This window comes from Pinus tabuliformis, chromosome 8, assembly GCF_031772625.1.
Source record: "Pinus tabuliformis cultivar Carrire ecotype Pingquan chromosome 8, CPIR1, whole genome shotgun sequence".
NCBI classification, from domain to species: Eukaryota; Viridiplantae; Streptophyta; class Pinopsida; order Pinales; family Pinaceae; genus Pinus; species Pinus tabuliformis.
In genome coordinates, this window is record NC_142294.1 from 1,695,992,447 (window position 1) to 1,696,019,219 (window position 26,773).

General features: G+C 40.8%; 2 protein-coding genes across 2 annotated transcripts in view; both read right to left on the reverse strand.

Annotated features, from left to right (window-relative positions):
* The window catches only part of LOC149242780 (vacuolar protein sorting-associated protein 45 homolog), a 163,778-nt gene that overhangs the window by 40,715 nt on the left and 96,290 nt on the right, over window positions 1-26,773 (reverse strand). The gene's annotated exons all lie outside the window — the stretch shown is intronic.
* Window positions 5-4,632, reverse strand: LOC149242781 (uncharacterized). Its single transcript, XM_089461041.1, has 4 exons — window positions 2,802-4,632; window positions 2,576-2,717; window positions 2,414-2,471; window positions 5-28 (listed from the first exon to the last, which is right to left on the reverse strand). The coding sequence occupies exons 1-4, from the start codon at window positions 4,303-4,305 to the stop codon at window positions 5-7; spliced, it is 1,728 nt and encodes a 575-aa protein (XP_089317167.1). The 5' UTR covers window positions 4,306-4,632.

Sequence of the window (26,773 nt, forward strand, 5' to 3'; positions counted from 1 at the left end):
GCAACTAAAACAAAACCTTCTGTGATATCTGCCACCATGAAGTATTATTGTATCATATTAAACAGGATATAAGCCAGGACAATCATAATCAATTCCCCCTCTAGTCTAAAGTAGATAAATTATAATATAATTAGTTTAATTGTGATTAAATTCAATATTCATAAATACAATAATGCTTACAGTAGAACTCCTACAATTTATACAACAGGAACTAAATATATATACGGACAAATGCCCCAGTACCATGGCAGTTTTCCAACTCAAGGTGCCTTACTTCTTGCACCAATCAACACCAATTGCCCCGCACGTTCTCTTTATACAGGGCACACTGTTGGACATCCACACTTGCCAGACTCATTATGCCTGGCCAACATTTCACCATTTCCAGATTCTGCTGAAAATGAGGCCATGGTGTTAAGGCATGGCTCCCTAGGGTATTTGGAGACTCGCACAATAAAATGTAGTAGCATGTGGATTTACATTTTGGTACCAGGAAGTTTCCCCTTGTACTCTCCCTCACTACATAAATTGCATAACACTTCAACTTTCTGGTGAATGAGAGAAGGGAAGTGTAAGTTTTAATAAGGTGGGGAGAAAAGCCAACAAAGTAAAAGTGCAAACCCAAGTGGGTCCAAGGCTCTGGTCCAGCCCAAAGTTGGATATAGAAGTGGAAGTAGAAAGTGGCAGAGAGAAGAGACATCCTTACAATACTATGTCTCTGTAAATAGGCTGATGCAACGCCTGATTATGCTCTTCGGGGGTACCCAGAGCTGCGGAACCCTTCCTATGTGATCATACAACAAGCTTGATAGTGAGAACCATCCTCCGTAACATTTGAGGCCAAGGAGCTCATGATGGAGGTTAGACTACCCGTTATATCTTAGATCTGCTATGGGAAAACGTAACCATGAGTAATTAGCCTCAGGTCACTGCTAATTACTCCTCCATTCATACTGGTGTTTCTCTAGTCAGAGGGGTGTCCCTAGTGCTCATGCACTATCAACACTTGGAAATATCTGTGGTTAGTATGAGTGATAAGCACAAAAACCATTTGTCATTGGTGTGCATGAAAGCAACCAAGAACACAAACAGGCTTAAAATTAAATAACATGAAAGATTCCACTTCATTGCAGCTAAACTATGAAAACTGAAAGAAGAGATGAGCATGCACTTTGTTGTCGCGTAGAATGTCTAGGCACTACGACAATGGTTCAGATCGGGGGCTATCACCTTGATCCCCAATCTCTCCGTTTAAGTTGTCTCCCAACAGCAGACTAAGGGGGGAAGAGGATACTGAAATGGATAGAAGAACTACTTGGAAACCAACCAATCTGGGAGACACAATTAAGTGATCAAATACTCGTTTAAGATTAAGCAAGATTTTTGTAATATCCCGTTTCAGGGATATTCCCCAAACCCCAGTAAACTCCAACCAAATAACACACAAGTGAGGTAGTAGCCGGGAAGCTCAAAGTGATGTAAATAACAGTAATGCAACATACAGTAATATAAACACGGAATACAAGTAGATACTCAAGAAATGCAGAGAGAAATGCTAAGCCATTTTATTATACTAAGTAATGGAATGAGTACAAGAGGTGATCAGGAAGATAGCACCTCGACTTGCTCAAGGCAAGTGAAGAAATACACTCAGAATCAATGTGGAAAAAGTCGCTGTCGGGATTAATTCGGCAAGGGTCCAAAAGTTGAAAAAGTCGGCAAAGTCGGGAGTTTTTTGAAAAAGTCGGCAAAAAGTCGGCAAAATTAAAAAAACACAAAATTATTCATTTTTTTTAATTTTTTTTAACATCTAGAGTATCCACAACATCAAATAAATGCATTTCCACATAAACATGTAAAGAAAGCTAATATATAATATGTATATGAAGTCTAGTGCTGCATCACATATCAAAATAGTGAATCCACTCCTGAATTTTGAGTCCTGTCTGAGTTTCAACTCTCAAGAGTCAAAATATCAACAAAAAATATAATAAATGTACATCATGAGTCATCTAAAAGTCATCAAGTAATCACTAATCAGTCACTGAGATCCTCTTCCCCTTTTACGGGAATAGGGAATGGCTTTGCCTTTTCCTCTAGAGGAAGAAGACCCTGCCCCTGAGGATACAAAAGGAAATGGACTCAATCGTCCTCTAGAAGCTGATGGAAGAGGTGGCCTCTGTGCTACGCTGCCGTTGCTGCTGCCCACCCTAGATGGTGTCACCTCCTCCTCAGCATCCTCATCCAGCTCTGCTACTGCCTCCTGACCCTGATGTTGCTCCACCTCCTCCTCCTCTATCTCTAGCTCTCCCTCCTCTGCAACTGCTACATCCTCTAGATCCACACCTAACCAATCCGGGATCGTGTCCAATGAGATGGCTTCCACATCAGTAGGTTTCTGAAGCTGTCTCACCCAAAATCGAAGATTGTAGTAGACGTATACCATGTCATTGAGGCGTTTGGATTCCAATCTGTATTAGGGTCATAGATTGTAAATTAGTACTTAGAAAATTTAAATATTAAAATTAATCAAATGAATTCAAAAAAATTAATTTGAAATCTTTTTAGTTTTTACCTGTTGCGCTTTTTGGAGTGTATTTTGTCAAATACACTCCAGTTGCGCTCACACCCAGAGGAACTGCATGTTTGGCTGAGCACTCGAATGGCAAGCTTTTGGAGATTTGGTACTCTGGCACCATAGCTTGTCCACCAAGCATCTACAAGTTAAAAAAAAAATGAGAAACATAAAAAAAAAACATTGAAATTCTAAACTTGAAAATTTGAAACAAACTGAAACTTACCTGGCATTTTGGTCGTCCTATTCTGAATAGCCATGTCAAAACAAAATGTGCCAGTGGCCATCCTATAGACCTCCATTTCTTTAGAAATCTCCTCACGTTCTCGCCTAGATGACACCATCCTCTCGACACAAGTGAAGAATCCATCCATCACCTCGGCATCAAATCTGAAACCACAAGCATAAGAAAATGCAGGGTTGAGGTAGACACCTGCAGCATGAATGGGGCGATGGAGGGTATTGTTCCATCGCTGATCAATCACTCCCCATATGACCTGTTGTTTCTCCAACCCCTCGTCTCCCTTATCTGCATAATAAGCACGGATGGCTTCTTTGGCCCTATCCATGGCCTCATACAAGTAGCCCATTGCGGGCTTCTCTCCATCAACCAACCGAAGAACCTTTACCAAAGGTTCTGAAATGGCACACACCTCCTCTACTCCTGCCCAAAAGCTCTGATCATATGAAACTAGTCTGCATATGCCCTCTCCCTCCGGTTTGCGGCTAATAGATAAAGAACGCCATTCCGCTGAGAGAAACATGCTCTTCACCTCCCACATAGAATTCAACAGAGACTGAAGAGATATGAAAGTAGTGGCAAATCGTGTAATGGCAGGCCGCACCAACTCTTTTTTGTTGGTGCATTTTCTCATCAAGCTAAGCACAGATGAATGATTATAAATAAATTTTGTTATGCTCTTGGATGATTCAACAATATCCCTCACAGTAGGAATTTTACCTATATCCTCCAACATCAAGTCAATGCAATGAGCAGCGCAAGGTGTCCAAAACAAGTTAGGATACCTCTCCATAAGCATCTTGCCAGCTGCAACATAATTTGCAGCGTTGTCCGTTATGACTTGGACAACATTGCTTGGGCCTACTTCCTGAATGAAGATGTCCAACAACTCACATAATAAACGTGCATCTTTAATGTGGTCAGATGCATCAACAGATTTCATAAACATTGTCCCCTTGGGACAACTAACCAAGAAGTTAAGAAGGGTCCTACCCTTCTGATCAGTCCAACCATCTGACATGACTGTGCATCCAGTGTGCTCCCATGATGCCCTAAACTCTGCCAATCTAGTAGTGCACTCAGTCTTTTCATCTTGAAGAAGAGGCCCTCTCAACTCTGCAAAGGTGGGGGCTTTGTACCCCGGGCCAACGACAGCAACAGCATCAAACATAGGCTGGTAGAATGGGTTTGTCTTGGCAATGTTGAAGGGAACATCGCTCCATAGAAGACACCTACTGACCAACTTGTCAGCTTCTGCCTTTTCCTTTTTTTTCAATGATGATCTAATCCCAGGTTGTGAACCAGCTGCTGTTCTAGGAACAAAAAAAGATGAGATAGAAGGATGAGTACCACTACCCAATGTACCCATGGGTGAGGAAGGTGATGCTGCTGTAGAAACATTGCCACTCTCAATTCCCCCCACTCTTGAGCCCCCTGCAATTTGGTTTCTTAGTGTTGCCCTGGTGTCTTTTCCTTCCTCTTTATCCATCAATGATTGAATGGCCCGTCAGATGATTTCTGGAGTTGTCTCTTTGCAAAGTTCAATATTTTGGCCTGGAATTTGCCCCAAATGGAATTTTAATCTGTTGATGCCTCCTGACATATGCTTTCCACACAATTTGCAAGTCAAATACATTCTATTGACCGTCCCAGTTTCAGGTATAACATCAGGCTCACCAAACTCCCACATAGAATCCAAAACCCTCGGCATTTTGTTTTAAACTTTGAGCTGGAATTTAAAGTTTAAACCTGGGCACAAAAAGAATGGAAAGAAATTCAAATCAGCAAAATTATAATTAGTAATTTACTAATTTGTATTGCACTCAGAATTTAGAAACAAATTAGTAAATATTAAAATAATAAATATTAAATAATAAATCATAAATGTATGTAGTATGTACAGTGAAATAATTTATTACAGTCATAATTTATTACAGTCATAATTTATACAATAATTTATTACAGTCATAAATATTAAACGAAGGCTGGAATAAAAGAGCCTGCTATAGAAAATGTTGTTGTGCCTAAAAATTTGGTGCTTTGCCTCTGTTTCAGTCCCCCCAATGGTTAGCACATTTTGATTTGATGGCTTCAGGCATTGTGTCAAAATGAAATGCGTATCACCCTCAAGTTTCAACAATGATCCTGAGCATGACTGCCCAGAAAAATCCAACAAGGGCTCCGCTTGTTCACATTTAAATTGGTCATGTGATGTATAGTCAGAGTGACCTATTCTGCAGTCTAGATTCTAGAAATGGTGACAAGCTACCATAAATGTGTTGATTTCCAGCAATTACATTACAAATGCCAAGATAGAATATGGGGGGACATGCATAATAGCATATCAATAGCAAGTTAATTGTTCATGAAGTGTGAAGTTAGACCATCCGATATTACAATATTCCAGGTATTCTAAATATTCTGCTGCATATAAGAGTCATGTTTGTTACACGTGAGTTGGGGCTTAGCAAATTATTTTCACTTCAGCTGAACTTCAATCATCTCAGGTCTAGCAATAACATCATTTTGCCATTAACATTATGGAATAAAAGGTCAGGTTATGCCAAGCAGGCCTGTAGTATGGTTCAAACTTCAAACGAAGGCTGGAATAAAACTTAAAAGAGCCTGCTATAGAAAATGTTGTTGTGCGGCTGTGCCTCCAAAATTTGGTGCTTTGCCTCTGTTTCAGACTTTCAGTCCCCCCAATGGTTAGCACATTTGATGGCTTCAGGCATTGTGTCAAAATGAAATGCGTATCACCCTCAACAATGATCCTAACTTTAAAGTTTAAACTTTACATACGTAACAGCTATATACTATATAGTATAAACAATCAGCTTGACGGCAGCAGCTAGCAAATGCACACCCGTGACCCACTTACCTTGTCAGCTTGACGGCAGCGGCTAGCAAATGCAGTGTGCACACCCACTTCGAACTGGAAACCCTCGTAGTCGTTTCTCCTCCACAGCGAACAAGCCAAGGCCCAAAACACAATGAAAAAATTAAACGACGAATTCTGGTTTTTATGCCCGCGGACGGAATTTTTTTAAGTTAGCCGACTTTTTCCCATCGACTCCCGATTTATTCCCGATTAATTCGATTTATTCCCGATTTTTTCATTTTTTAAAAAGTCGGCAAAAAGTCGGCCGATTTAATCCTTTTTTTGAAAAAATCGCATTTTGGGGAATAAATCCCGACTTTATCGCGACTTTTTCCACACTGCTCAGAATAGCAAGGAAATGGCTTCTCTCTGAACTGCGTCCAAGCTGCCGGAGAACTGTTGTGCTGTTGCTGCTGCTGGAACCAAATGAGGATTTGGGGTTGTTCCCCTCCTTAGAAAATGCTGAAACTTTGGAATCAGCCTCTTCTCAATAAACCCAGAAAAGCCCAGAAAGCTTTTCCAAAATCGCTAACCCCCGAAAACCAACCCCTTGAGGATCCATGCAATCCCTCAAGGCTCTGCGCTGCCACTGAATAGAACTCTCCAAAATTCTGCCTGAAACTCTACCAAAATCCTCCAATATGCAAGGGTTGATCCCCTGCTCAATCTCCTAGCTCAAATCCTCCACAAAACCCCAATCCAGAACTGCTTCCTAGAAAGATTGCGTCATCCTCTCTCAAGACTACGCAGTCATCAATATGCAAGGGTTGATCCCTGGCTCAATCTCCTAGCTCAAATCCTCCACAAAAGACTGTTGAAAGCTACCTTGCCCGAGTAGGCACTCGAAGTCCCCTAGGGCTAAGGGTGAGATCTCCGAACGGAGACACTCAATGCACTAAATAGTGTTGCAGACAGGCTAAACAACCAGCGTGCTCTAAGTCGAAGTGACTAGCTCCAATGCACATAATCAAATGCCAAAATGAGGAGGCTCCTCTCTCCTTTATAGCATTGGCCTATCTCAACCCTAAGGCCCACCTCCTCCAATGTAGCCTCCCTCTTGCCACGTGCTCCTATCCATCTGCGCAGTCCCTCCAAGTGTTTACGTGGGCCCCTCCTCTACGTGGTCCTTTGGCCCCCTTGGCTCCCCCTTTAAGTCACAACGTTGTGCTACTAGCGAGTGGCTTTATTTAAAAATTGAGTTATGCCCCCCCTTTTCTCACCTTTTTATTTATTAATAACTACAGAAGGCAAAATTGAGCAAAATCGAATATTCCAATTAGCCATGGCTAATTAGGAATATTACAGTCTCCCCCCGCAAAATGTTGCTTGTCCTCAAGCAACTAAAGTGATGGATGCTGCAAAATTTTCTCACTCTCCCAAGTGGCATCCTCATCTGGTAAATTCTTCCACCTCACCAAGAATTCCCGGACCGTCCTGCTCCGCAGTTGCCTCTCCCTGGTATCAATAATAGCCTCTGGCTGCAACACCAAATGCCCCTCATCATCAGTGGGTGGTAGCTCATCTGTCACTATCACATGTTGTCCCAATGCCTTCTTCAGGCATGATACATGAAAGATGTTATGAATCTTGCTGCCTTGGGGTAGCTCCAACTCATACGCAACCTGTCCAATCCTGAATATCACCCTGTATGGCCCATAAAAGCAGGGCTTGAGCTTCTCAGCTCCCTTTTGCTTCAGTGACGACTATCGGTATGGCTGTAATCGTAGGTAGACCAAGTCCCCTACCTCAAACTGTCTCTCCACCCGACCCTTGTCAGCATACAGCTTCTGTTGGTTCTGCGTTGTAGCCATATTATCCTTGAGAGCTCGGAGAATATCCTAACTCTCTTGGATCCAAATCTTGGCTCTCGAAGCCTTGCTAGCACCAAACATCACGTCAGCAAAAGATAAAGGATGATATCCATACAAAGCATAGAATGGTGACATACCGATGGACATGTGATGTGTAGTGTTGTAGCAGTACTCCCCCAGATGCAGCCACTTCAGCCATGCTCTCTACTGCCCACTGACATAGTTATGCAAATAGCCCTCCAGCCACTTGTTAATTATCTCTGTCTGCCCGTCCGTCTGTGGGTGATAACTAGTACTCGGTGTCAACTCCGTCCCCACTAGCCAAAAAAGCTCCTGCCAAAACCCACCCATGAAACGGCTGTCCCTGTCACTGGTGATGGTCTTAGGAAGACCATGTAGCCTGAAGAGCTCTCTGAAGAACAGCTCAGCCACCTGCGCTACAGTGTAGTGTGCGAATATGGCGAAAAAATGTGCATACTTTGTCAGTCGATCAACGACGACAAAGATGCAATCCTTGCCATGTGCCATGGGCAACCCTGTGATGAAGTCCATCGAAATACACTCCCATTTCCCCTCCGGAATGGGAAGAGGCTGTAATAATCCTGCGGGATGGCTCATCTCCCCCTTGTTCCTCTAGCAAACATCGCACTCTCGAACATGTTGGAGTACGTCCTCCTTGAGGCCCTTCCATGAAAACCTCTCTCTAATGGCCCAGTAGGTTTTGGTAAACCCCTGATGGTCGGCCAATGGTAAATCATGTGATGCTTGAAGTATCTTTTTCTTGAGCTGAGATCCCTCAATCATGAAGATCCGGTCCCTGTAATAGATGATCTCATCGACCACCCGTGACCCTGTACCTATCATCCACCACCTGCCCATCCAGAACCTTACATGCAAATCTGTCCTTGGAGTAATCTACTAAGAGGCGAGCCCTCTAGTCTGCGTCCAAGCTCATAAGAGACAACGTGGCTGGTCTACGAGAAAGAGCATCTGCTACCACGTTGTTCTTACCCTTGACATTCTCAATGTCAAAGTCATATGCTTGGATCTTACTAATCCACTTCCGCTACCTCTCCTGTAGTTGTTTCTGCTCCAAAAAGAACCTGAGGCTATCGTGATTAGTCATCACCCTAAAACTGTTACCCACTAAATACTGTCGAAACTTGGCCAATGCATGCATGATGGCCAGCATCTCCTTGTCGTATATAGAATACAACCTCTCGTGCGGAAGGAGCTTCCGGCTCTCAAAGGCTATAGGGTGACCTCCCTGCATCAATACTGCGTCGATCCCCTCTCCCGACGAATCACACTCCAAAACAAATGGCTGCGAAAAATCTGGCAATGCAAGCACTGGGCAGCTGCTCAAAACCTCCTTGAGCCTGTCAAAGGCTCGCTGCGCTGTATCCGACCAACTGAATGCCCCCTTCCCCGTTAGATCTGTCAGGGGTGCAGCAAGCTGTGAGAAACTCTTGACGAACTTCCGGTAGTAAGTACAAATGCCAATGAACCCTCGGAGTTCTGTCACATTCCTCAGCTCCAGCCAATCTCTGATGGCCCTAATCTTCTCCTTGTGGACCATCACTTCGTCCACCCCTATGATGTGTCCCAAGTGTACCGTCTCCGTCAACCCAAACTCACACTTGGAGAGCTTGGCATAGAACTGTTGCTCCTCCAAGATGCGCAATATTGTCTCAATGTGCTGGAGATGCTCCTACCAAGTTCTGCTGTAAATGAGGATATCATCAAAAAACACCAACACAAACTTCCTTAAGTGACTGCGGAAGATGTGATTCATACAAGACTGGAATGTAGCTGGGGCGTTGGTTAACCCGAAGGGCATCACCAAAAACTCAAAGTGCCCATAGTGACACCTGAAGGCGGTCTTGGGAATGTCCTGTTCCCTCACGCGAATCTGATGGTACCTAGATCTCAAATCAATCTTTGAGAAGAACCGTGCTCCTCTCAACTCATCCATCAACTCATCGACACTGGGTATGGGGTACCTGTTCTTTAGTGTCTTCTTGTTCAGGGCCCTATAGTCAATGCACATCCTCAATGTTTTGTCCTTCTTCTTCACCAACACCACGGAAGAAGCAAAAGGACTTGTGCTCGACCGAATGTGCCCAAGAGCCAGCAACTCCTAAATGGCCCACTCAATCTCATCCCGATAGGCCCTGGGATGCCTATAGGGGGTAGTAATCACTGCCTATATGCCCTGCTCAAGCTCAATGGTGTGCTCAAACCCCCGGTCCAGTGGCTATCTTGGCGGAATGTCCCCAAATACTGTGGCATATCGGTCAAGGATGGACTGTACCTCTGGGTGCACCGTTTGCCTTGTAGTCCCTACCTCTGATGCACGCAGCTCCACTGCCCACTCTACATCTCCCTTCCGGAAGACTGCCTCCATCCGATGAGCCGAAACAGTCTGAGGCGGGTATGTGTGTTGTCCCCGTATCTTCTCATGCCTCCCTGTCTTCTCATCATCCCACTCCATCTCTAGGGCCTTCCAATCTGTCATGACCTTCCCAAGAGTGATAAGCCACTAAACACCCAGTACTATGTTGGTGTCCGGAATATTGACCATGAAAAAGTGGTCAGTCAGTGTGTAGGTGCCCATCGTCATTGATAACTCAAGGACATAATGATCACACACCATGGTCTGATCTCCTGGGACCAAAACTGAGAATCCATCGAAGCTCTCTGTCTGTATACCTCTCCGCCCAACCATCTATGCATCGATGAAGTTGTGGGTTGCCCCACTGTCAACCAAAACTGATACTCGTTGGTCACGTACTGTCCCCCGTACACGCAGCGTCAAATACTTGAGAACTCCTCGCAATGCTGCAAGGGCTCCTTCGGTAGGTGCAAAAGCTGCACCACCTGCTGCGGCTGGTGGAGGCAGCAAGGGACCCTGCACGGCATGACTATCTCCTGCCTCCACATCGTCCTCCTCATCCTCTTCCCCACTGCTCACGGAGAAGACCTGAATAAAATGTGCTTTGCCAGCAGCACATCTATGTCCTGGTGCCCACGGCTCCTTACAGGTAAAGCACAACCGCTTCTTCTTCAACTCCTTCCTGGCGTCATCATCAATCTGTGCTTGTCTTGGATTCCCCTTCGGAGGCGGAATCCTCACATCCTTCCCCTTAGGCTGGAAAGCCTGTCTCTGGGGGTAAGGTGTCCGGGTCCTGGGTAAGGCATCCTGTAAGTCCTAGGTCCTACTAATAGCATCCTGGAGTGTGGCTGGTCTAGTGGATTTGACTAGACCCCGAAGTGGCTCTGCTAACCCCTCAACAAACATGTAGACCCTCCGTGTCGTGGATAGATCTGGCACCATCATTGAAACCCTCAAGAAATCTGCAGTGTAGGTCTCTGGGCTCCCGGTCTGTTTGAGCCTCCTCAGCTCAACAAAGTGTTGTTCCGGATCCCTCCGGTCAAACCTCTCCATCAATCTCCTGGTGAACTCGGCATACATCGTCACTGTGGAATGTCTAAGTGTAACCATCCCATGGAACCACCAATCCTGGGCCTCACCATCCAAATGTAATGTCGCCACTTTGATGGCCTATGCCTCCGACATCTGGTTAAGCTGGAAATAGATGTCCAGCTTCTCCACCCAAGACCTTGCCGAACTGTTTGATGAACCATCAAACGTAGGCAAGTGGAATCTACTAGCTGTGCGGTGGGTGTCTCCATCGTGATAATGCCGGTGTCCTTTGTGATGGTCGCGGGGTCTACTATCCCGCTAGAGCTGAACAAAGTCTCTGAATGAGAGAGCATCCCTGAAATCCTGCCCATAGGCCTGGTACTCTGCAAAATAATCGCCCATATGACCGGGCTCTGCCTCCTACTAGGCTCCAACCCCCGTGTCTGCTCCTAGGAAAGTGGGCATGGTAGAGCATGTAGGGGCATGTGAGGCCATCTGCTGAGTAGTATCAAGCTGAGTGGCACCCTACTCTGGAAAATGGTGGGATGTACCTGATCCCTCACCAACCTGGAAAACCTGTGGGTTCTCGCGCTATCTAGCCTCCAATGCGGTGAATCTCTGCACCATCACCTCGATCTGCGTCGACAGATCCTGCACTGATTTGAGGAGCATGTCCGCAAATCTCTTCCCGTCCTCATCTGCCATCGGATCCTCCGGCTCTGTGTCCACCACAGGCTCCTTCTATTCTACGTCCACCACAGGCTTCTCCTGTTCTGCGTCCACCACCCGAACACAATGTCCCTCTCCATAGGTGTTCTCCAACCTACGCTCAATATCTTTGTATTTCCTACCTCTGTAACAAATGTAAGGTTTCTCCTCGGTGTCATAGACTACTAGCTCCACAGGCTAAGCCAAATCTATGCTCTGATACCATTGTAATATCTCGTTTCAGGGATATTCCCCAAACCCCAGTAAACTCCAACCAAATAACACACAAGTGATGTAGTAGTCGGGAAGCTCAAAGTGATGTAAATAACAGTAATGCAAAATACAATAATATAAACACGGAATACAAGCAGATACTCAAGAAATGCAGAGAGAAATGCTAAGCCATTTTATTATACTAAGTAATGGAATGAGTACAGGAGGTGATCAGGAAGATAGCACCTCGACTTTCTCAAGGCAAGTGAAGAAATACATTCAGAATAGCAAGGAAATGGCTTCTCTCTGAACTGCGTCCAAGCTGCCAGAGAACTATTGTGCTGCTGCTACTGCTAGAACCAAATGAGGATTTGGGGCTGTTCCCCTCCTCAGAAAATGCTGAAACTCTGGAATCAGCCTCTACTCAATAAACCCAGAAAAGCCCAGAAAGCTTTTCCAAAATGGCTGACCCCCGAAAATCACCCCCTTGAGGATCCACGCAATCCCTCAAGGCTCTGCGCTGCCACTGAATAGAACCCTCCAAAATTCTGCCCGAAACTCTGCCAAAATCCTCCAATATGCAAGGGTTGATCCCCTACTCAATCTCCTAGCTCAAATCCTCCACAAAACCCCAATCCAGAACTGCTTCCCAGAAAGATTGCGTCATCCTCTCTCAACACTGTGCAGTCATCAATATGAAAAGGTTGATCCCCTGCTCAATCTCCTAGCTCAAATCCTCCACAAAACTCTGTTGAAAGCTACCTTGCCCGAGTAGGCACTCGAAGTTCCCCGGGGCTAAGGGTGAGATCTCCGAACGGAGACACTCAATGCACTAAACAGTGCTGCAGACAAGCTAAACAGCCAGCGTGCTCTAAGTCGAAGCGACTAGCTCCAATGCACATAATCGAATGCCAAAATGAGGAGGCTACTCTCTCCTTTATGGCGTTGGCCTATCTCAACCCTAAGGCCCACCTCCTCCAACGTAGCCTCCCTCTTGCCACGTGCTCCTATTCATCTGCGCAGTCCCTCCAAGTGTCTACGTCGGCCCCTCCTCTATGTGGTCCTTTGGCCCCCTTGACTCCCCCTTTAAGTCACAATGTTGTGCTAATAGGGAGTGACTTTATTTAAAAAGTGAGTTATGTCCCCCCTTTTCTCACCTTTTTATTTATTAACAACTACAGAAGGAAAAATTGAGCAAAATCGAATATTCCAATTAGCCATGGCTAATTAGGAATATTACAATTTTAAAGGATTAGATTAGATTTAGATGATTGATACCAGTGCCTTATCAAGTTAGCTATCTTGCTGAGTATATTTAAGACAAGTATTGGATGGATAACTGCTGCTTGGATGAATAACTAACTTATATGACATGTAGCTCCTAAAACTAATGTGAAATGCAAGGAAGATTAGAAGATGTTTTAGTGAAACGAAAAGCTAAAACCCAAAGCACTTAGAATACAAATTACTCTGAGTTAAACGCTAAGTACTTTAATGAAAAATCACAATTTAACAAATGCTCAAAATACTCAATTTTAAGAACTGAAAGATATACAATTTACCACAATTCCACGAGACAGTACTCAATAAAATGTTGATTACAATTACTTGAAAATTTCGCAAAACTAAATATGCAAGAAATATCCAATAATTCAAGTAAATAAATTCAAACATAGAAATAACTTTCCTTGTAAACAATGAGTGACCTCAATAGATATCAAGCATCAAAAATCCAATGCCAATGATCATGAAACTTAGCTAAAGTGCGTAAATAAGTGAAGGCCTAAGCACTTAAATTTCAATAATTAATTACCAGGAAAAAGCATGTGAAATTTAGATGCTAATTAAATAAACACTTCTTCAAGCAATTGAAATAAAATGATTTTTTTAAGTAATCCAAACCAGAAAATATTCTCTCAGATAGTCAAACTTTAGAGATATTTTAAAAATTAAGTCACGTCGACTATAAGGATTTTTTAAATTTATTTTCCACAAATCAAATTTTCTGAGGCTAAAAATGTTAACACTTTAATGACCCAAAAAACCCTATGTCAAAAGAGAACCCAAAAAAATGATTTTCAAGAATGTTGTGTCATAAAAAATTAAAATTTTAGTTTTTTTTTTTTATGTGCCAATGTTTATGAAGCTAAAAGTTAAATTTTAAAGGGCCGAAAGGCCACACTAACAATAAAATTAAAAAAGTTGATTTTTTAATTTTGACTTTAAGATTAGGTCGAAGGTGAGGAGCAGGAGCGAGGAGGATGCAATGGGAGACAGGGAAGCAGCGAGGAGAGTTTAGGCTACGGAGGAGATAGGGCCGCAGGGATCTAACAGTGAGAGAAAGCAGGGAAGATAGGGAGTTAGGGAGCCAACAAGAGATGGAAATGCGAGTTGGCCGAAAGAGGAACTCGCATAGAGAGAAGGACATAGAGATGAGGGATGAGGGTTGCGGGAGAGGGTGAGGAGCTCATGCAGAAGGATGAGGGAAGAGTTAGGGCCACGGGTAAGGAAGAGTTGCGGGTTGAGGCTGCATGAAGAGGGAAGACAATGAAGGTTAAGGAAGGAGGCGAGAAAAACACAAAAGGAAAGGAGGATTAGAAGCAAGGAAAAATGCAGGGATATGAAGAGGGTTTAGCAAGGGACGAGGGTTAAGAAAAAGCAGAGGAAATGGCCAGGGAAAGAGGGACGTGAATGAAATAAAACGCAGAGAAATGGGATGCGAGGGGGCAAAGGGTTTTGAAGACATGGCTACAGAAAAATCCGCGAGCAGAGGAGAGGGAACTATGAGGGAGGAAATGCAAGCCAATGGTAAGGGAAAACAAGGAGGCAGCGAGGGCTTCAGAAGCTCTTCAAGGTTCTTAAAAAAAAAAATTAACCCTTGGTAGATAATAAAACGCCACTTCCAGATTTGAAAATTTTGCCTTAGAATCGATCTCAGAAAACTGTCAAATCTCAGATCTGAATGTTAAACTCTCTTAACTGAATGATCTGAATTGTTTATCTCTGCCAACCAAGATTTGAGACCGGATCTTGCCCTCCAGGGCCTAGATCCATCTCAAATTTCACAAAATCTTCTTGAACAATCTCACACCTATAAAAGACAAAAGAAACAAAACCCTAGATCCCGAATGTACAAAAATAAAAATAAAAACCCAAAACCCAGATGTTAGAAACTAAAAATTATTTTACAAAGACTTCAGATCTGTACAAATAAAATACAAATCTATCAGATCTGAGGAGTATGAGTCCAACTCCGCTCCCAAATCTGTAGATTTGAGACACTTTCTAGTCAGATCTAACAATTTAGCACAATATTTTGAAAATAAATCATTTTTTAAGTTTTAGGTACTAGCCCAAGACACCCCTGCAAGATATAATTCATTAGATAATTTAGGAATTTTAATTCGAAAGGCTCCCTAGATCTTAAGTTTCGGGAGTCAGGTTCAACCAAGAAATTTCCAAAACACCCAAAATTTCTGAATAAAATGATTTTTGCACAATCATAAAATAAGTCGTTAAACCAATAGAGGTATAAAATAACTATTAAATCTTTAAAAATTAGAGATACCTGCTAATCAATTAAAAATATTAATGCTATCATAAATCCCAACAACCTAAGCAAGATACATGTGCAATAGATTGATCTACAAGAGCTATTAACCAGCAACTTATAAATAAGATCAGCAAAACTTTAAACTCAAGTTATCATAAAACACCAGAGAGGAACATTGTCATCAAGTAAAACCCCAGACTTTGTATTGTATTATTCCAAAAAAGTTTACAAAAGCTTCAAAAGCTAGTACACAATTCAATGATCGGATCCTTTAAAGACAAATGACCTATAATTTATAGATTAATTCTCTAACGGCCGATTGGCTTGATCCACGTCAAAGCAATATCGACTGTTGAAAAATATTTAATTATCTTTTAATCTCCTCCATTGAAATTATTTTACTTTTTCTAGGAAATTAGAATTTTTCATTCAATTGAATTTTAATCAACTCAAAATTAATTATTTTGAGTTGATTTCCTCAAAAAAATGACTTTGACTTTACTACCAAGGCCCAAGGGTCCCGAAGCATGAAAACCCGGCTTAAATAGAAATCCATATTTTTATATCTATTTTATTAATTGTTGAATGATGAATTACATAGTGAGAAGCCCTGGCTTAAATACAGCCTTGGGTGCCTGCCTATTAACTAATAATTACAAATAACTAATTTTTATATAACAGTGCCTTCCTCCCCAAAAAATGTTTTGTCCTCAAAGCATAAGCAACGACGGATGTTGTTGATGAAATGCTTCAGTCTCCCAAGAAGAGTCTTCTTCTGGTAAGTCTTTTCACTTGATCAGGTATTCCTTGATTACACGAGATCGAAGCTTCTTTCCCTAGTGGATATGATACCTTATGGCTCTAAAATGACCCTTCCTTCATCATCTAAGTGTTGATTTGTGATAGCATCAGATGTGCTCTAGCCATGAAAATTGGTGGAGAGGTTAAGGCACATAATATCTCCAAGAACCAGAAATCGTTTGGGGAATATTTTTAACTAGGTTCCTAAGTCTAAACTTAGGAAAATTAAAATATTAATGGGTATTATTATAAAATTGGGTGAGAATGTTCTGAATGACATGGATCAAGCCAAATCTAATCTTAGTCATTAATTAGGGACTTAATCTCAGTCGTTGATTAGGAACTTAATCTCGGTCGTTGAAGACTCAACAGGAAAAGTATAAGAGGAGGCTTGAGGCTCAATTGGAGAGACACCAAAATTGATCAGTCGGTTCGATTTTCTGGAATCGGGTTTTTGCTGAGAGAATCGAGCTAGTGATCTGTTGCAGCGAGGGGTAGTTCGGCACGAGGCCGAGAATACATAGCAGAGAGGCAAAGATAGTACCATAGAGACAACGCAGAGCCTGGAGAGACTGATGCAGAGGGCCAGAGGGCTTACGCAAAGAACCAAGGGGTTGACGCAGAGGCATCAGTAGTTGTGCAGAGGCTAGCAGAGCTGATGCAGGGCCAAGAGGCAGCGCTGGAGATTTTCGTGGGGCAAGCTGGAGCTGGGAAGGGTGACGCAGTCACTAGTTGCATGACACAGAGCAGTGGAAAAGCTTGGAGTAGCTTTCGCTATCCAGCTAAGGAGTTGTCATAGCTGTTGTGGGATCATTCACCGGTGATTAATCAGCCGAAATATCTGTCTCCGATTAGACGTACTACTGCCGAGGGCATTCTCTATTGGGTAAGCCATTTCTGGCATCCTAGTTGTATTCAAAAACTACATAATAATAAAACCCTCATATCTGCTGCACCGGTTTTCCCAAGTTGGCTTTTTTCGGGGACGATTGTCCAAAAATAACGGTGTCCCTTATGTGTTTGTTCCAATATTTCAGTTGATGATCTGTATATGAGTTAAGGCTGCATTTGTGTTTATTTTCAGTATTTATATGTATAAATAACTTGTTAATGTAATAAAAAAGTAGGTGAAATAAACCAGATAATGCAGTAGGGATTTCTAACGGGTCAGAATTAGAAATTTCAACACTAAGGATGGAAGCATTGTTTGTGTTGATCGATAGTCACAAAGTGCCCTTTTAAGGCAGGATACATGGAAGACATTGTGGACATGACTTTTATCCGGAAGGCTTAAAATATAAGCAACTTGGTTGATCTTTTTGTAGATCTGGTATGGTCCATAGAACTTTGGTGCCAATTTATTTTTTCCTTTTTGTTTTAAGGATAGTTGTTTGTATGGCTGGAGCTTGACAAATACCCATTCTCCAACTTCAAATTCTCTCTCGGTTTTGTTTCAGTCAGCTTGTTGCTTCATACGGTTTCTTGCATTATTTAAATTTTATTTTAGAGTTTGGACGACCTTTTGGGTTTCTTCTAGTTGGTTTTTAACAACTGGTAGTTTTGTCTAGATGATAGCCAGGTCCTTCCATTTTGGAGGTTCGTACCCGTACAGAGCTTGAAATGGAGTCATTTTTGTTGATGTGTGGTAAGTAGAATTGTACCACCATTCAGCGAGATGTAACCACTGAACCCACTTATTTTGTTTGTCTGTGGCGTAACAACGTAGGTAAGCTTCCAAACATTTATTGACAACCTTTGTTTGGCCATCTATTTGAGGATGGTAAGCAGAACTCATGTTGAGGTAGGTTCCTATATGATTGAATAATTCCTTCCAAAAATTACCCTTAAATTTGGCATTTGGCATCTTTATCGCTCACAATGACCTTTCGAAATCCATGTAATTTGTAAATACTTTTGGCAAAATATCTCAGCAATTTGTTTTATTGAGTCTGATTTCTTCATTGCAATAAAGTGAGCATACTTGGTGAGTATGTTGACTACTACAAGAATCTTATCTTACTGTCAGATATAGGTAAACCTTCAATAAATTGATATTTCTTCCCATTTCTAATTCGGAATGTTTAAGGGATGAAGTAGTTTGGGTGACATAATATTTTCACTTTTATTCCTTTGACATTTATCGCATTCTGCTACATATTTCTGAATATCATGACTCATTCCCTTCCAAAAGAACGATTGGCGTGCATTATAGTGAGTTTTAAAGAATCCTACATGTTCAACTGACAATGAATCATGTGACTCCTTGAGGATCTTGGTTTTAAACTTGGAGTTTGAATTCAGATAGATTCTTCCCTTGCACCATAGAATTTTGTTCTTCCATTTCAATCTTGAGTTGTGTGGAAGGTTATTGATTATAGCACTTGTTTCTAGATCTTTTGCATATTCACTTTGAATCTCATTAAGCCATTCAGGAACAACTACTGAAACTGCAAGGAGTGTCAGTTCTTCGTCTTTCCTAAATACGGCATCTACCACTATATTGTCCTTTCCCTTTTTGTGTAATATCTCCATGTCAAAAGCAACAATTTTTTCAATCCACTTTTGTTGATGTTCAGAAAGTGTTTTTTGTTGGAGGAGGTACTAGAGACTCTTATTGTCTGTTCATATGGAAAACTTACTTCCCAAAAGATATTGCCTCCACTTGGCTAGTGCATGCATAATAGCAAGCATTTCTTTGTTGTATGTAGATTTAAGATGTTCTCGTTTATTGAGTTTCCTGCTCTCAAAAGCTATTGGATGCCCATCTTGCATTAACACTGCTCCTATACCGAAACCTGAAGCATCACACTCAATGATAAATGGTTTAGAGAAATCTAGAGTTGCCAATGCTGGGGCATTAGACATAACTTCCTTCAATTCTTCAAAACACTTTCCTGCTTCCTCATTCCATTGATATGAGTTCTTCTTTAAAAGGTTTGTTAGGGGTGTGGTTATATGTGCATAGTTTTTAATAAGTCTTCGATAATGTCCAGTCAACCCTAAGAACCCTCTTAGCTTGGATATATTAACTGGTTTGGTCCATTCCCTTATAGCCTTGATTTTATTAGGATCCACTTTTACTCCATGGGATATTATGTGTCCGAGATATTCTACTTCTTCCTTCCCAAAGGTGCATTTGGACTTCTTGGCATAAAACTGATGCTCTTCCAATAGCATAAGAACTTTCTCCAAATGTTGTAGGTGCTCCTTCCAAGTTTTACTGTAAACTAAAATGTCATCGAGGAACACTAACACGAACTTCCTTAGATATGGATGGAATAACTCGTTCATAGTAGCTTGGAATGTTGTTGGTGCATTGGTTAACCCAAAAGGTATTACTTTAAATTCGCAGTGACCTTCGTGTATTCGAAACGCAGTTTTTGGTATGTCTTCCAAGCTTATTCTGATTTGGTAATAGCCTGACCAAGTTCAATTTTGAGAAATATTTAGTGCCATGTAGTTCATCCAGCATTTCAGTGATGAAGGGAATTGGGAACTTGTTTTTAATTGTTATTTTGTTTAGTCGCCGATAATCAATGCATAACCTAAATGATCCATCTTTCTTCTGCATTAATACAACTAAAGCAACATACAAACTTTTCCTTTTTCAGATGATGCCACACTTTAAAAGATCTTGGATTAATCTCGCAATTTTCGTTTTTTGATGAAGTGGATATCGATACGGTTTGATGTTGACGGGGTTTGATCCTTCTTTGACTTCTATTGTATGTTCGATTTTTCTGTTAGGAGGCATTTTCATGGGCACGTCTTGGAATACTTTTTTGTGCTTCTAAATCAGCTCTTGTACTTTGGTGCTTCTTCGCTGATCAATTTTGAAGTTAACATTTCTAATTGGTGACATTGTACTACATAGGTTGGTGCTCCTCTTCGAATCATTTTCATCATTAGGGATGATGATACGATTTGATTCTCAGGTACTTGAAATCCATAAACTTGTACCTATGCCCTTCCCATTTAAAGCTTATAAATTGCTTTTAATGGTCGGCAAAGTAAATGCTTAGGGTATGTAGCCATTGGATACCTAAGACCACATCTACTCCTCCTAATGGTACAGTGTAAAACTGAGATTCTAAATTAAAGTCTTGAATCTACAATTTGACTTTATGGCATTTCCCTACCTTTCCAATTTCTTACCGTCAACTACCATAACCTTCATGTTGGGCATGGGAAACGAAAAAATGTTGAGTCTCTTTGCCATGGTTGAGCCCAAAAAATTGTGGGTGCGAACCATTACATTGTCCTTCTTAATATGTCATTTTAATTTTAATATATGGGCTTGTCATATACCTGTCATAGCCGATAGTGACACTTGCGGAATGCCCTCATGATCCAGTTCTGGAGAGAATTCTGGGACATCTTCAATTTCTTCTACGTCTGATTCATCATTGTCTGAATCATTAGTTGCTTCACATTTATACAGGTTTTTTGTCTCTTGTCCTTTAGCACACCTATGTTTAGGGTCCCATTTTTCGCCACAGTGTTTGCACTTGCCCTCTTTCATCCTTTGCATTTCCATGATAGTTTTTTCTCCTTCACAAAGATGTGGTGGAACATATTTTTGGTTATCCGTGTTCACAGACTAGGGAAACCTTCGTCTCAAATATACTCTTTCAACCTTTGACCACAACATCTTTTCAAATTTCTTTATAGCAGCGTTTGGTTTTGTCTTGCTACTTCTATCGGTGTAATGTCATGAAGCTCAAGTTCTGCTTGTAGATGGGGTTTAAGTACCGAGGTGTGCGATTGAATGAGACGAGTTTCTGATAATCCAGGTACACGTGTTGCTAAAGTCTCACATTCTCGAGTGTATTCATCCACATCTCCTTTTTGTCGCAATTTGGTGTGTTGAGAAGAACTCTTCTTCCTTGACACCTTGGAACCTTTTAAAGAACGCGTCCTTAAATTTCCTCCAACTAATAGCAAGTGTCGTCTTCTTCCACCACATATACCAATTATATGCTTCGCCCTCCATTTTCATGGAAGCATGCCTGATCTTTTCGTCACCATTGTCAATATCGTAAATCTTGAAATATTCTTTTGCTTTATTGAGCCAAGCAACGCTGCATTTTTCGTTACCGTCAAATTTAGATAGATCAACTTTTGCTCTTCGTTGATATGTCACTATCGGCGAAGCGAAAAAGGGGTATTGATTTGAAAACGACATATTGGTGTATGGATTCCAGAGCTACCTATTTTGAAAATTCGTGTTACTATTTTCTTGATTAGGAATGGAAGATGCCTTTGGACACTCGGGTTTCTCATGTGTCTCTGATGATTTTGACGAATCTGGAGAATTGAGATATTGAGTAGCCTCATTATTCTGGAGTATTTGATCGGGTGTAATCTTCAGGCTGGTACAAATACAACCCAACATCACCATAGCTTGATCCACCTTAACTAAAAGGTTTGCCTGATCCTTTTTGAATTCATTCTTGCTCTCCTCGAGCTGACTCTTTATTCCCTTTGTTGTGCTCTGGAGCTCCTTGATTTTATAGCCTTGTCCGGTCATCTTAGTCTCAAGTCCCTTATTGAAATCGGCCATCGACATTGATGAAGCCATCGAGCAGGTCTGAAGTGGAGTATATTTATCTAGCTTAACTCTTTTGCTTAACTTGATCCTAATTTTTTTTAATTAATTAAATCTTTTTTAAATTGATTTTTTTTAATTATAACTAAATTAATTTATAACTATATATTAATTATATCAATTAAATTATATAGTTATTAAACACTAATTAATTATATAATGAATTAATAGTTCAAATTAATATGAGGAATTAATAATTCAAATTAATAGTATGAATTAATAATTCAAATTAATTCAAATTGTTGACCCATGACTTCGAGAGGTTGACCTTTGGACGCGTCGATTGGGAAACGGGCCAGCAACTGGACAGGATGTTAACGATGCCTCCGAACTGCGGGAGCTGGTGTGCTGAACGGAGTGCAGGGATTGATGAACGGAATTCTGGCTGGACAATGGCTCGATGGCAGATGTCAATTTCAGGACAGGAACGGGTTGAACGGATGGGTGGCGGAACACTTCAGTGTGGAGGGTTGATGGATGAAGCAGCGTCAGGGTGAAGGGTCATGGTTAGCGAACAATGTACAGGGATAGCAACGGTGAAGGTGTGAAAGCATTGTACGGATAGCAAGCCAGCAATCGACTCGCTCTGATACCAGACGAAGCATGAAAACTCAGCTTAAATATATTATTAATTATTGAATGATAAATTAGAGAGTGAGAGGCCCGGGCTTAAATATAGCCTTGGGTGCCCTCTTGATCATGCCCTTTGCTTATTAACTAATAATTACAACTAATTACTTTTTATATAACAAGTCCAAAATCTCTTGAAATTTTCAATATTCCATTCACCTAGGACCTCCAAAAATTAATTCTTCTAGAACCTGCGAATTTTTTTAATTTTGAGAATTGATTTTTCCTAGGACTTAAAATTAACTAAATTTCTGGCTTATAATTTTAATTTATTTTTGTCAGAAAATTTAATTAATTGACTCATGAGGGAATTAATAATTTTTCCAACCCTCAAATAATTTAGCCATGGTGTCTAAATATGAGGGACCATGCACTAAAATATTTTTTACATCAAGATATTACAATTTAATACATGAAGGGAGAACACCTATTCATTATAGACCCTCAATCATTTACCCAATTCTGCGACTCAAATATGATCTAATAGACCAAGTAATTTGTAATAAAGCAATTTAGCTAATTAGCTTAAATTACTCCCAAATTACTTTACGAAAACTCGACTAGAACACTAAGACTTACCTAAAATCTTGACGACAAAATCCACCCTAGCTTTGGGGTGAGGTTGGAGGGAAAAACTTTGTTGATCATCCGTATTTAGAAATACGCATGAATCGGTGAGACAAAAACCCTCCTAAGATAGAAATTTTCACCAAAAAGGTAGGATTACCTAGGTTGTTACATACATAGATGGTCTTACTAGGATCATTTACATTATAAACTTGCAGAATGGGTTGACAATCTTTACAAAAAGAATATTGAAGATGATGATGAAATCTGGATAATCTTCACTGCCTGAGCATGATGGAATCTGCTTGCGAAAATGTACATTGTTATAGGGTAGTTGACGCAGAGTGGTCAACACACTTTAAGTGAACAGATTCAAAGTCAAGGCACTTAGAACACCCACACCACTGTAACAAAGCAAGATCATTCAACCACTAAATTCAAATAGTTGTACAGGCATTGCATAAGCAAACCCTATCAATGTATTAGTCAAAAGAATGTTTGCATCATGAAGAAAAATACAAGACTTTCTGCATAATAAGCACTGCACGGAGTGGAGGCAGCAATAAAAGAAAGAATGAATGTAAGAGTGGAAAGCTGGTAGTAGACTGCTGCTCAATGAAAAACCTCCCTTTGTCTGCCCTCTTGATGCTGTTTATTTAGGATGAATGGACAAGTACCTCTGATGCATGAAAAAACTTTAAAAAGCACCCACCACAACATGCTTGATCATAACCTCTCAACTGCCTGAAGAAACTGCTATCCATCAATGGGTCAAACTTCTATTTGAGAATAAAAATATGCACAATAGGCTGCATACTGCTATATACCAAACTGTCCAGCAATAAGAAGTAGTGCTGTTTTGCATGACTGCTGACTTGTCATACATGCTGCAATAAGACTGCTACAGCACCCTAAAACTCAGTTGAACCAGTCCAGAAGAAGTTCAAAGTCAAATCTGCAAATCAAAGACTGGGCCACTGGCTGATACAAGATGAATCTACTATTAATTACTAGTAAAATTCAAGTTCTTGACCCTGTTCAAGCATATTATCAGTGTCTTGGATAATACACCTGTTCTGTATTACAAACTATCCAAAATTACCCCCTCCTAGATCTGTTTTATGCCAAAGTTAGTAGGTGAATGTGCTAGGAACTACATGATAACTAGCTGGTCTACTTGGTAAAGCATCACTTTGCTGCCATGTGTCAAGTTCTCATGAACAGAAGTTCTGTTATCTGACCACTAACTCACTAAATCTGCCACTGAACAATCATTGTAGCCCTCCTACAGCCACACACATGACTGCCCTGTCAACACAACCATTGAAATGTGTAACTCAATGCAAACCAGAATTCCAGTTATAAGGAAGAGGTCAAGATGCCTTTCTAAGAATACAATTTCTCAAATTAGCTAATCATGCCATCATAAGAGACCAAGTCATGTCATACAACTAGGTGAAGATGTCGAACTAGGCTTTCTACAATAACAAGTATGTCAAATAAGCAATAGGAGGTTGACCTCTCATGCCAGAATGTTAATCCCAATAAAAACAAATCAAAATTGAGTTTTAATTTTCCGAAAAAAGCACCAAATCTAAGGTGAATTAGGGCATGAGCTTCCAAACTTAGTGAATAGCCTCTCCTATTAAATTTAGAACTGAAATTAAAAGATCGATTAAGCTTGACAGATTTAAAAGGTGCCAAAAACACCAACAAGGCCCAAGGGTCAACCTAGGGCTCGTTTGATGAGACAACCCTTCCAATGGCTGCAACGTGTCACGCTGAAAACTTCCATATCCTCGGCTTAAACCAGTTCATGACTGCTTGCTGGAACCATGAGTCTAGAACCCATACCTGCCAAATATGGTAATGCTAAATATAGGCATACCAAAAATCAATGTTGAAAAAATCAAAATCGGCAAAAAATTGGCAAGGGTCCAGAAAACATCGTTTTGGAAAAGTCTGCGAAAAAATTAAAAAAACACAAACATTAAAAATACATAATATATTCATTTTTTAAAAACATTTAAAGCAACAACGACATCAGATAAACACATTGGCACATAAATATGGAGAAAGAACTGATATATATATAATGGATGCCAAATCAAAAATGTTCCATCATAGTCGATACTGAATCCTGAAGTTGTCCAATCAAGGAGTCAAAAATAGAGAACCATTACAAAATGACATGACATATATGAATGTATCTCATCATAATGAGGTAGATGTACAATGACAACAAAAACAAAACTAGCAGCTAGCTAATGCCCTCTCCCCCTTTTACAGCAAAAGATGATAGGTTGTTTGCCAATCCTGCCCCGAACAAAAGAAGGCCCTAGCACTCCAGCAAGTCTCTGATGGTGACTGGTGGGTGTAGAACTAGGCTCATCAATCTCTCTAAAAGATGATGCTAATACTGCCACATCCTCCTCTCACTCATCCCACCCGCAACTCCCTGTTTCTGGTGCATTTCCTCACAAGGCTAAAAACAAAAGCATGGTTATATATTAACTTTGGGATGCACCTAGCCTAATCAATCACCTCCTTGATGAAGGAAAGTTTTGCCATATCCTCAAGCATCAAATCAGTACAATGTGTAATGCATAGAGTCCAAAACATTGAACGATGCCTATCCATAAGCATCCTACTAGCAGCCACATAATTGGCTGCATTATTAGTTATGATTTGCACCACATTGGGCAAAATGATCTTCTGAAGGAACCTATCCAACAACTCACATAGCAACGTTGCATCTTTTACATGTGCAGATGCATCCACTGATTTGATAACCATAGTACCCTTGGGACAATTGTTCAATTTTCTACAATAATGCACAGTAGAAACTGATCTTATGATCTAATAATTACTTTCCAATGATTTCCAATCAAGTTATCTTTATGTCACATATATCATTAAGAAATTACACACAGAAAATCTCAATAGTAATGTAATAAAAATAGTAGGATCATAACGAGACAGTCAAGCGCAATAGAGACACAAATTTACCCTGGAAAACCCAACCTTGTGAGAAACCCAGCGAGTTTTCTTCTAAGGAGAGATTATTCTTCAGCAATATTTACAATTTCAAAAGAATTCTAGGAATATGAGCCACAGATTCAAGTCCAAGATACCAATCAAATATGGCCAAATACCCGCTAGTCAATGCTGGCCAAAAAACCAAAATTCAGAAAAATTAGTGTTGGTCAATGCTGGTCAACAATCTGAGATTTCGGCTTGAGGTCAACTCGTTCCTGTGGTCAACTGTGGTCGACTGCAACCCAAATCTGCACTCAGAGTTTTCTTATGTGATCAAAGTTCAAACTTGCCTCTTTCTCTACGGTCAAAATCAGCCAAGCTCTCTATCAAACATAGCAAACACTTGGTCAAACAGAGCAGGACCAACTCATTCTCGGTTGTTAGTCAAGGTTGTCATTGATGTCAATATGGCATTGATGAGATGGAAAATATTCTTGTGATGCGTGATGTTTCCCTAACCCTAGGGAAATCCTAGCTTTACATAATGCTCTAACCCTAGTTGAAGCAAACACTAATCCTAATCATATCCAAACTATTGAAGAAGTTCCAAGTGTGAAGACCTTTCATATAAAACCCTAACCTAATCCCAATCCTAATCCTTTTACATATCCTAATGAAACCCTAGTTCTACTATGTATTTTCAAATGAATAAAACCCTACATAGATGAATCTTTAGGCATTAAAATATTAATGCAAGTCCCATATAATATCCTAGCCTT

What these genes read in the sequence shown, in the direction of transcription:
- LOC149242781 (XM_089461041.1), bottom strand. Translation starts at nt 4,305, where the DNA reads ATGGATAAAGAGGAAGGAAAAGACACCAGGGCAACACTAAGAAACCAA. An exon ending in TAGGACGACCAAAATGCCAG is followed by an intron (nt 2,718 to 2,801) that starts GTAAGTTTCAGT and finishes TTTAACTTGTAG; the next exon opens with ATGCTTGGTGGACAAGCTAT. An exon ending in CACTCCAAAAAGCGCAACAG is followed by an intron (nt 2,472 to 2,575) that starts GTAAAAACTAAA and finishes ACCCTAATACAG; the next exon opens with ATTGGAATCCAAACGCCTCA.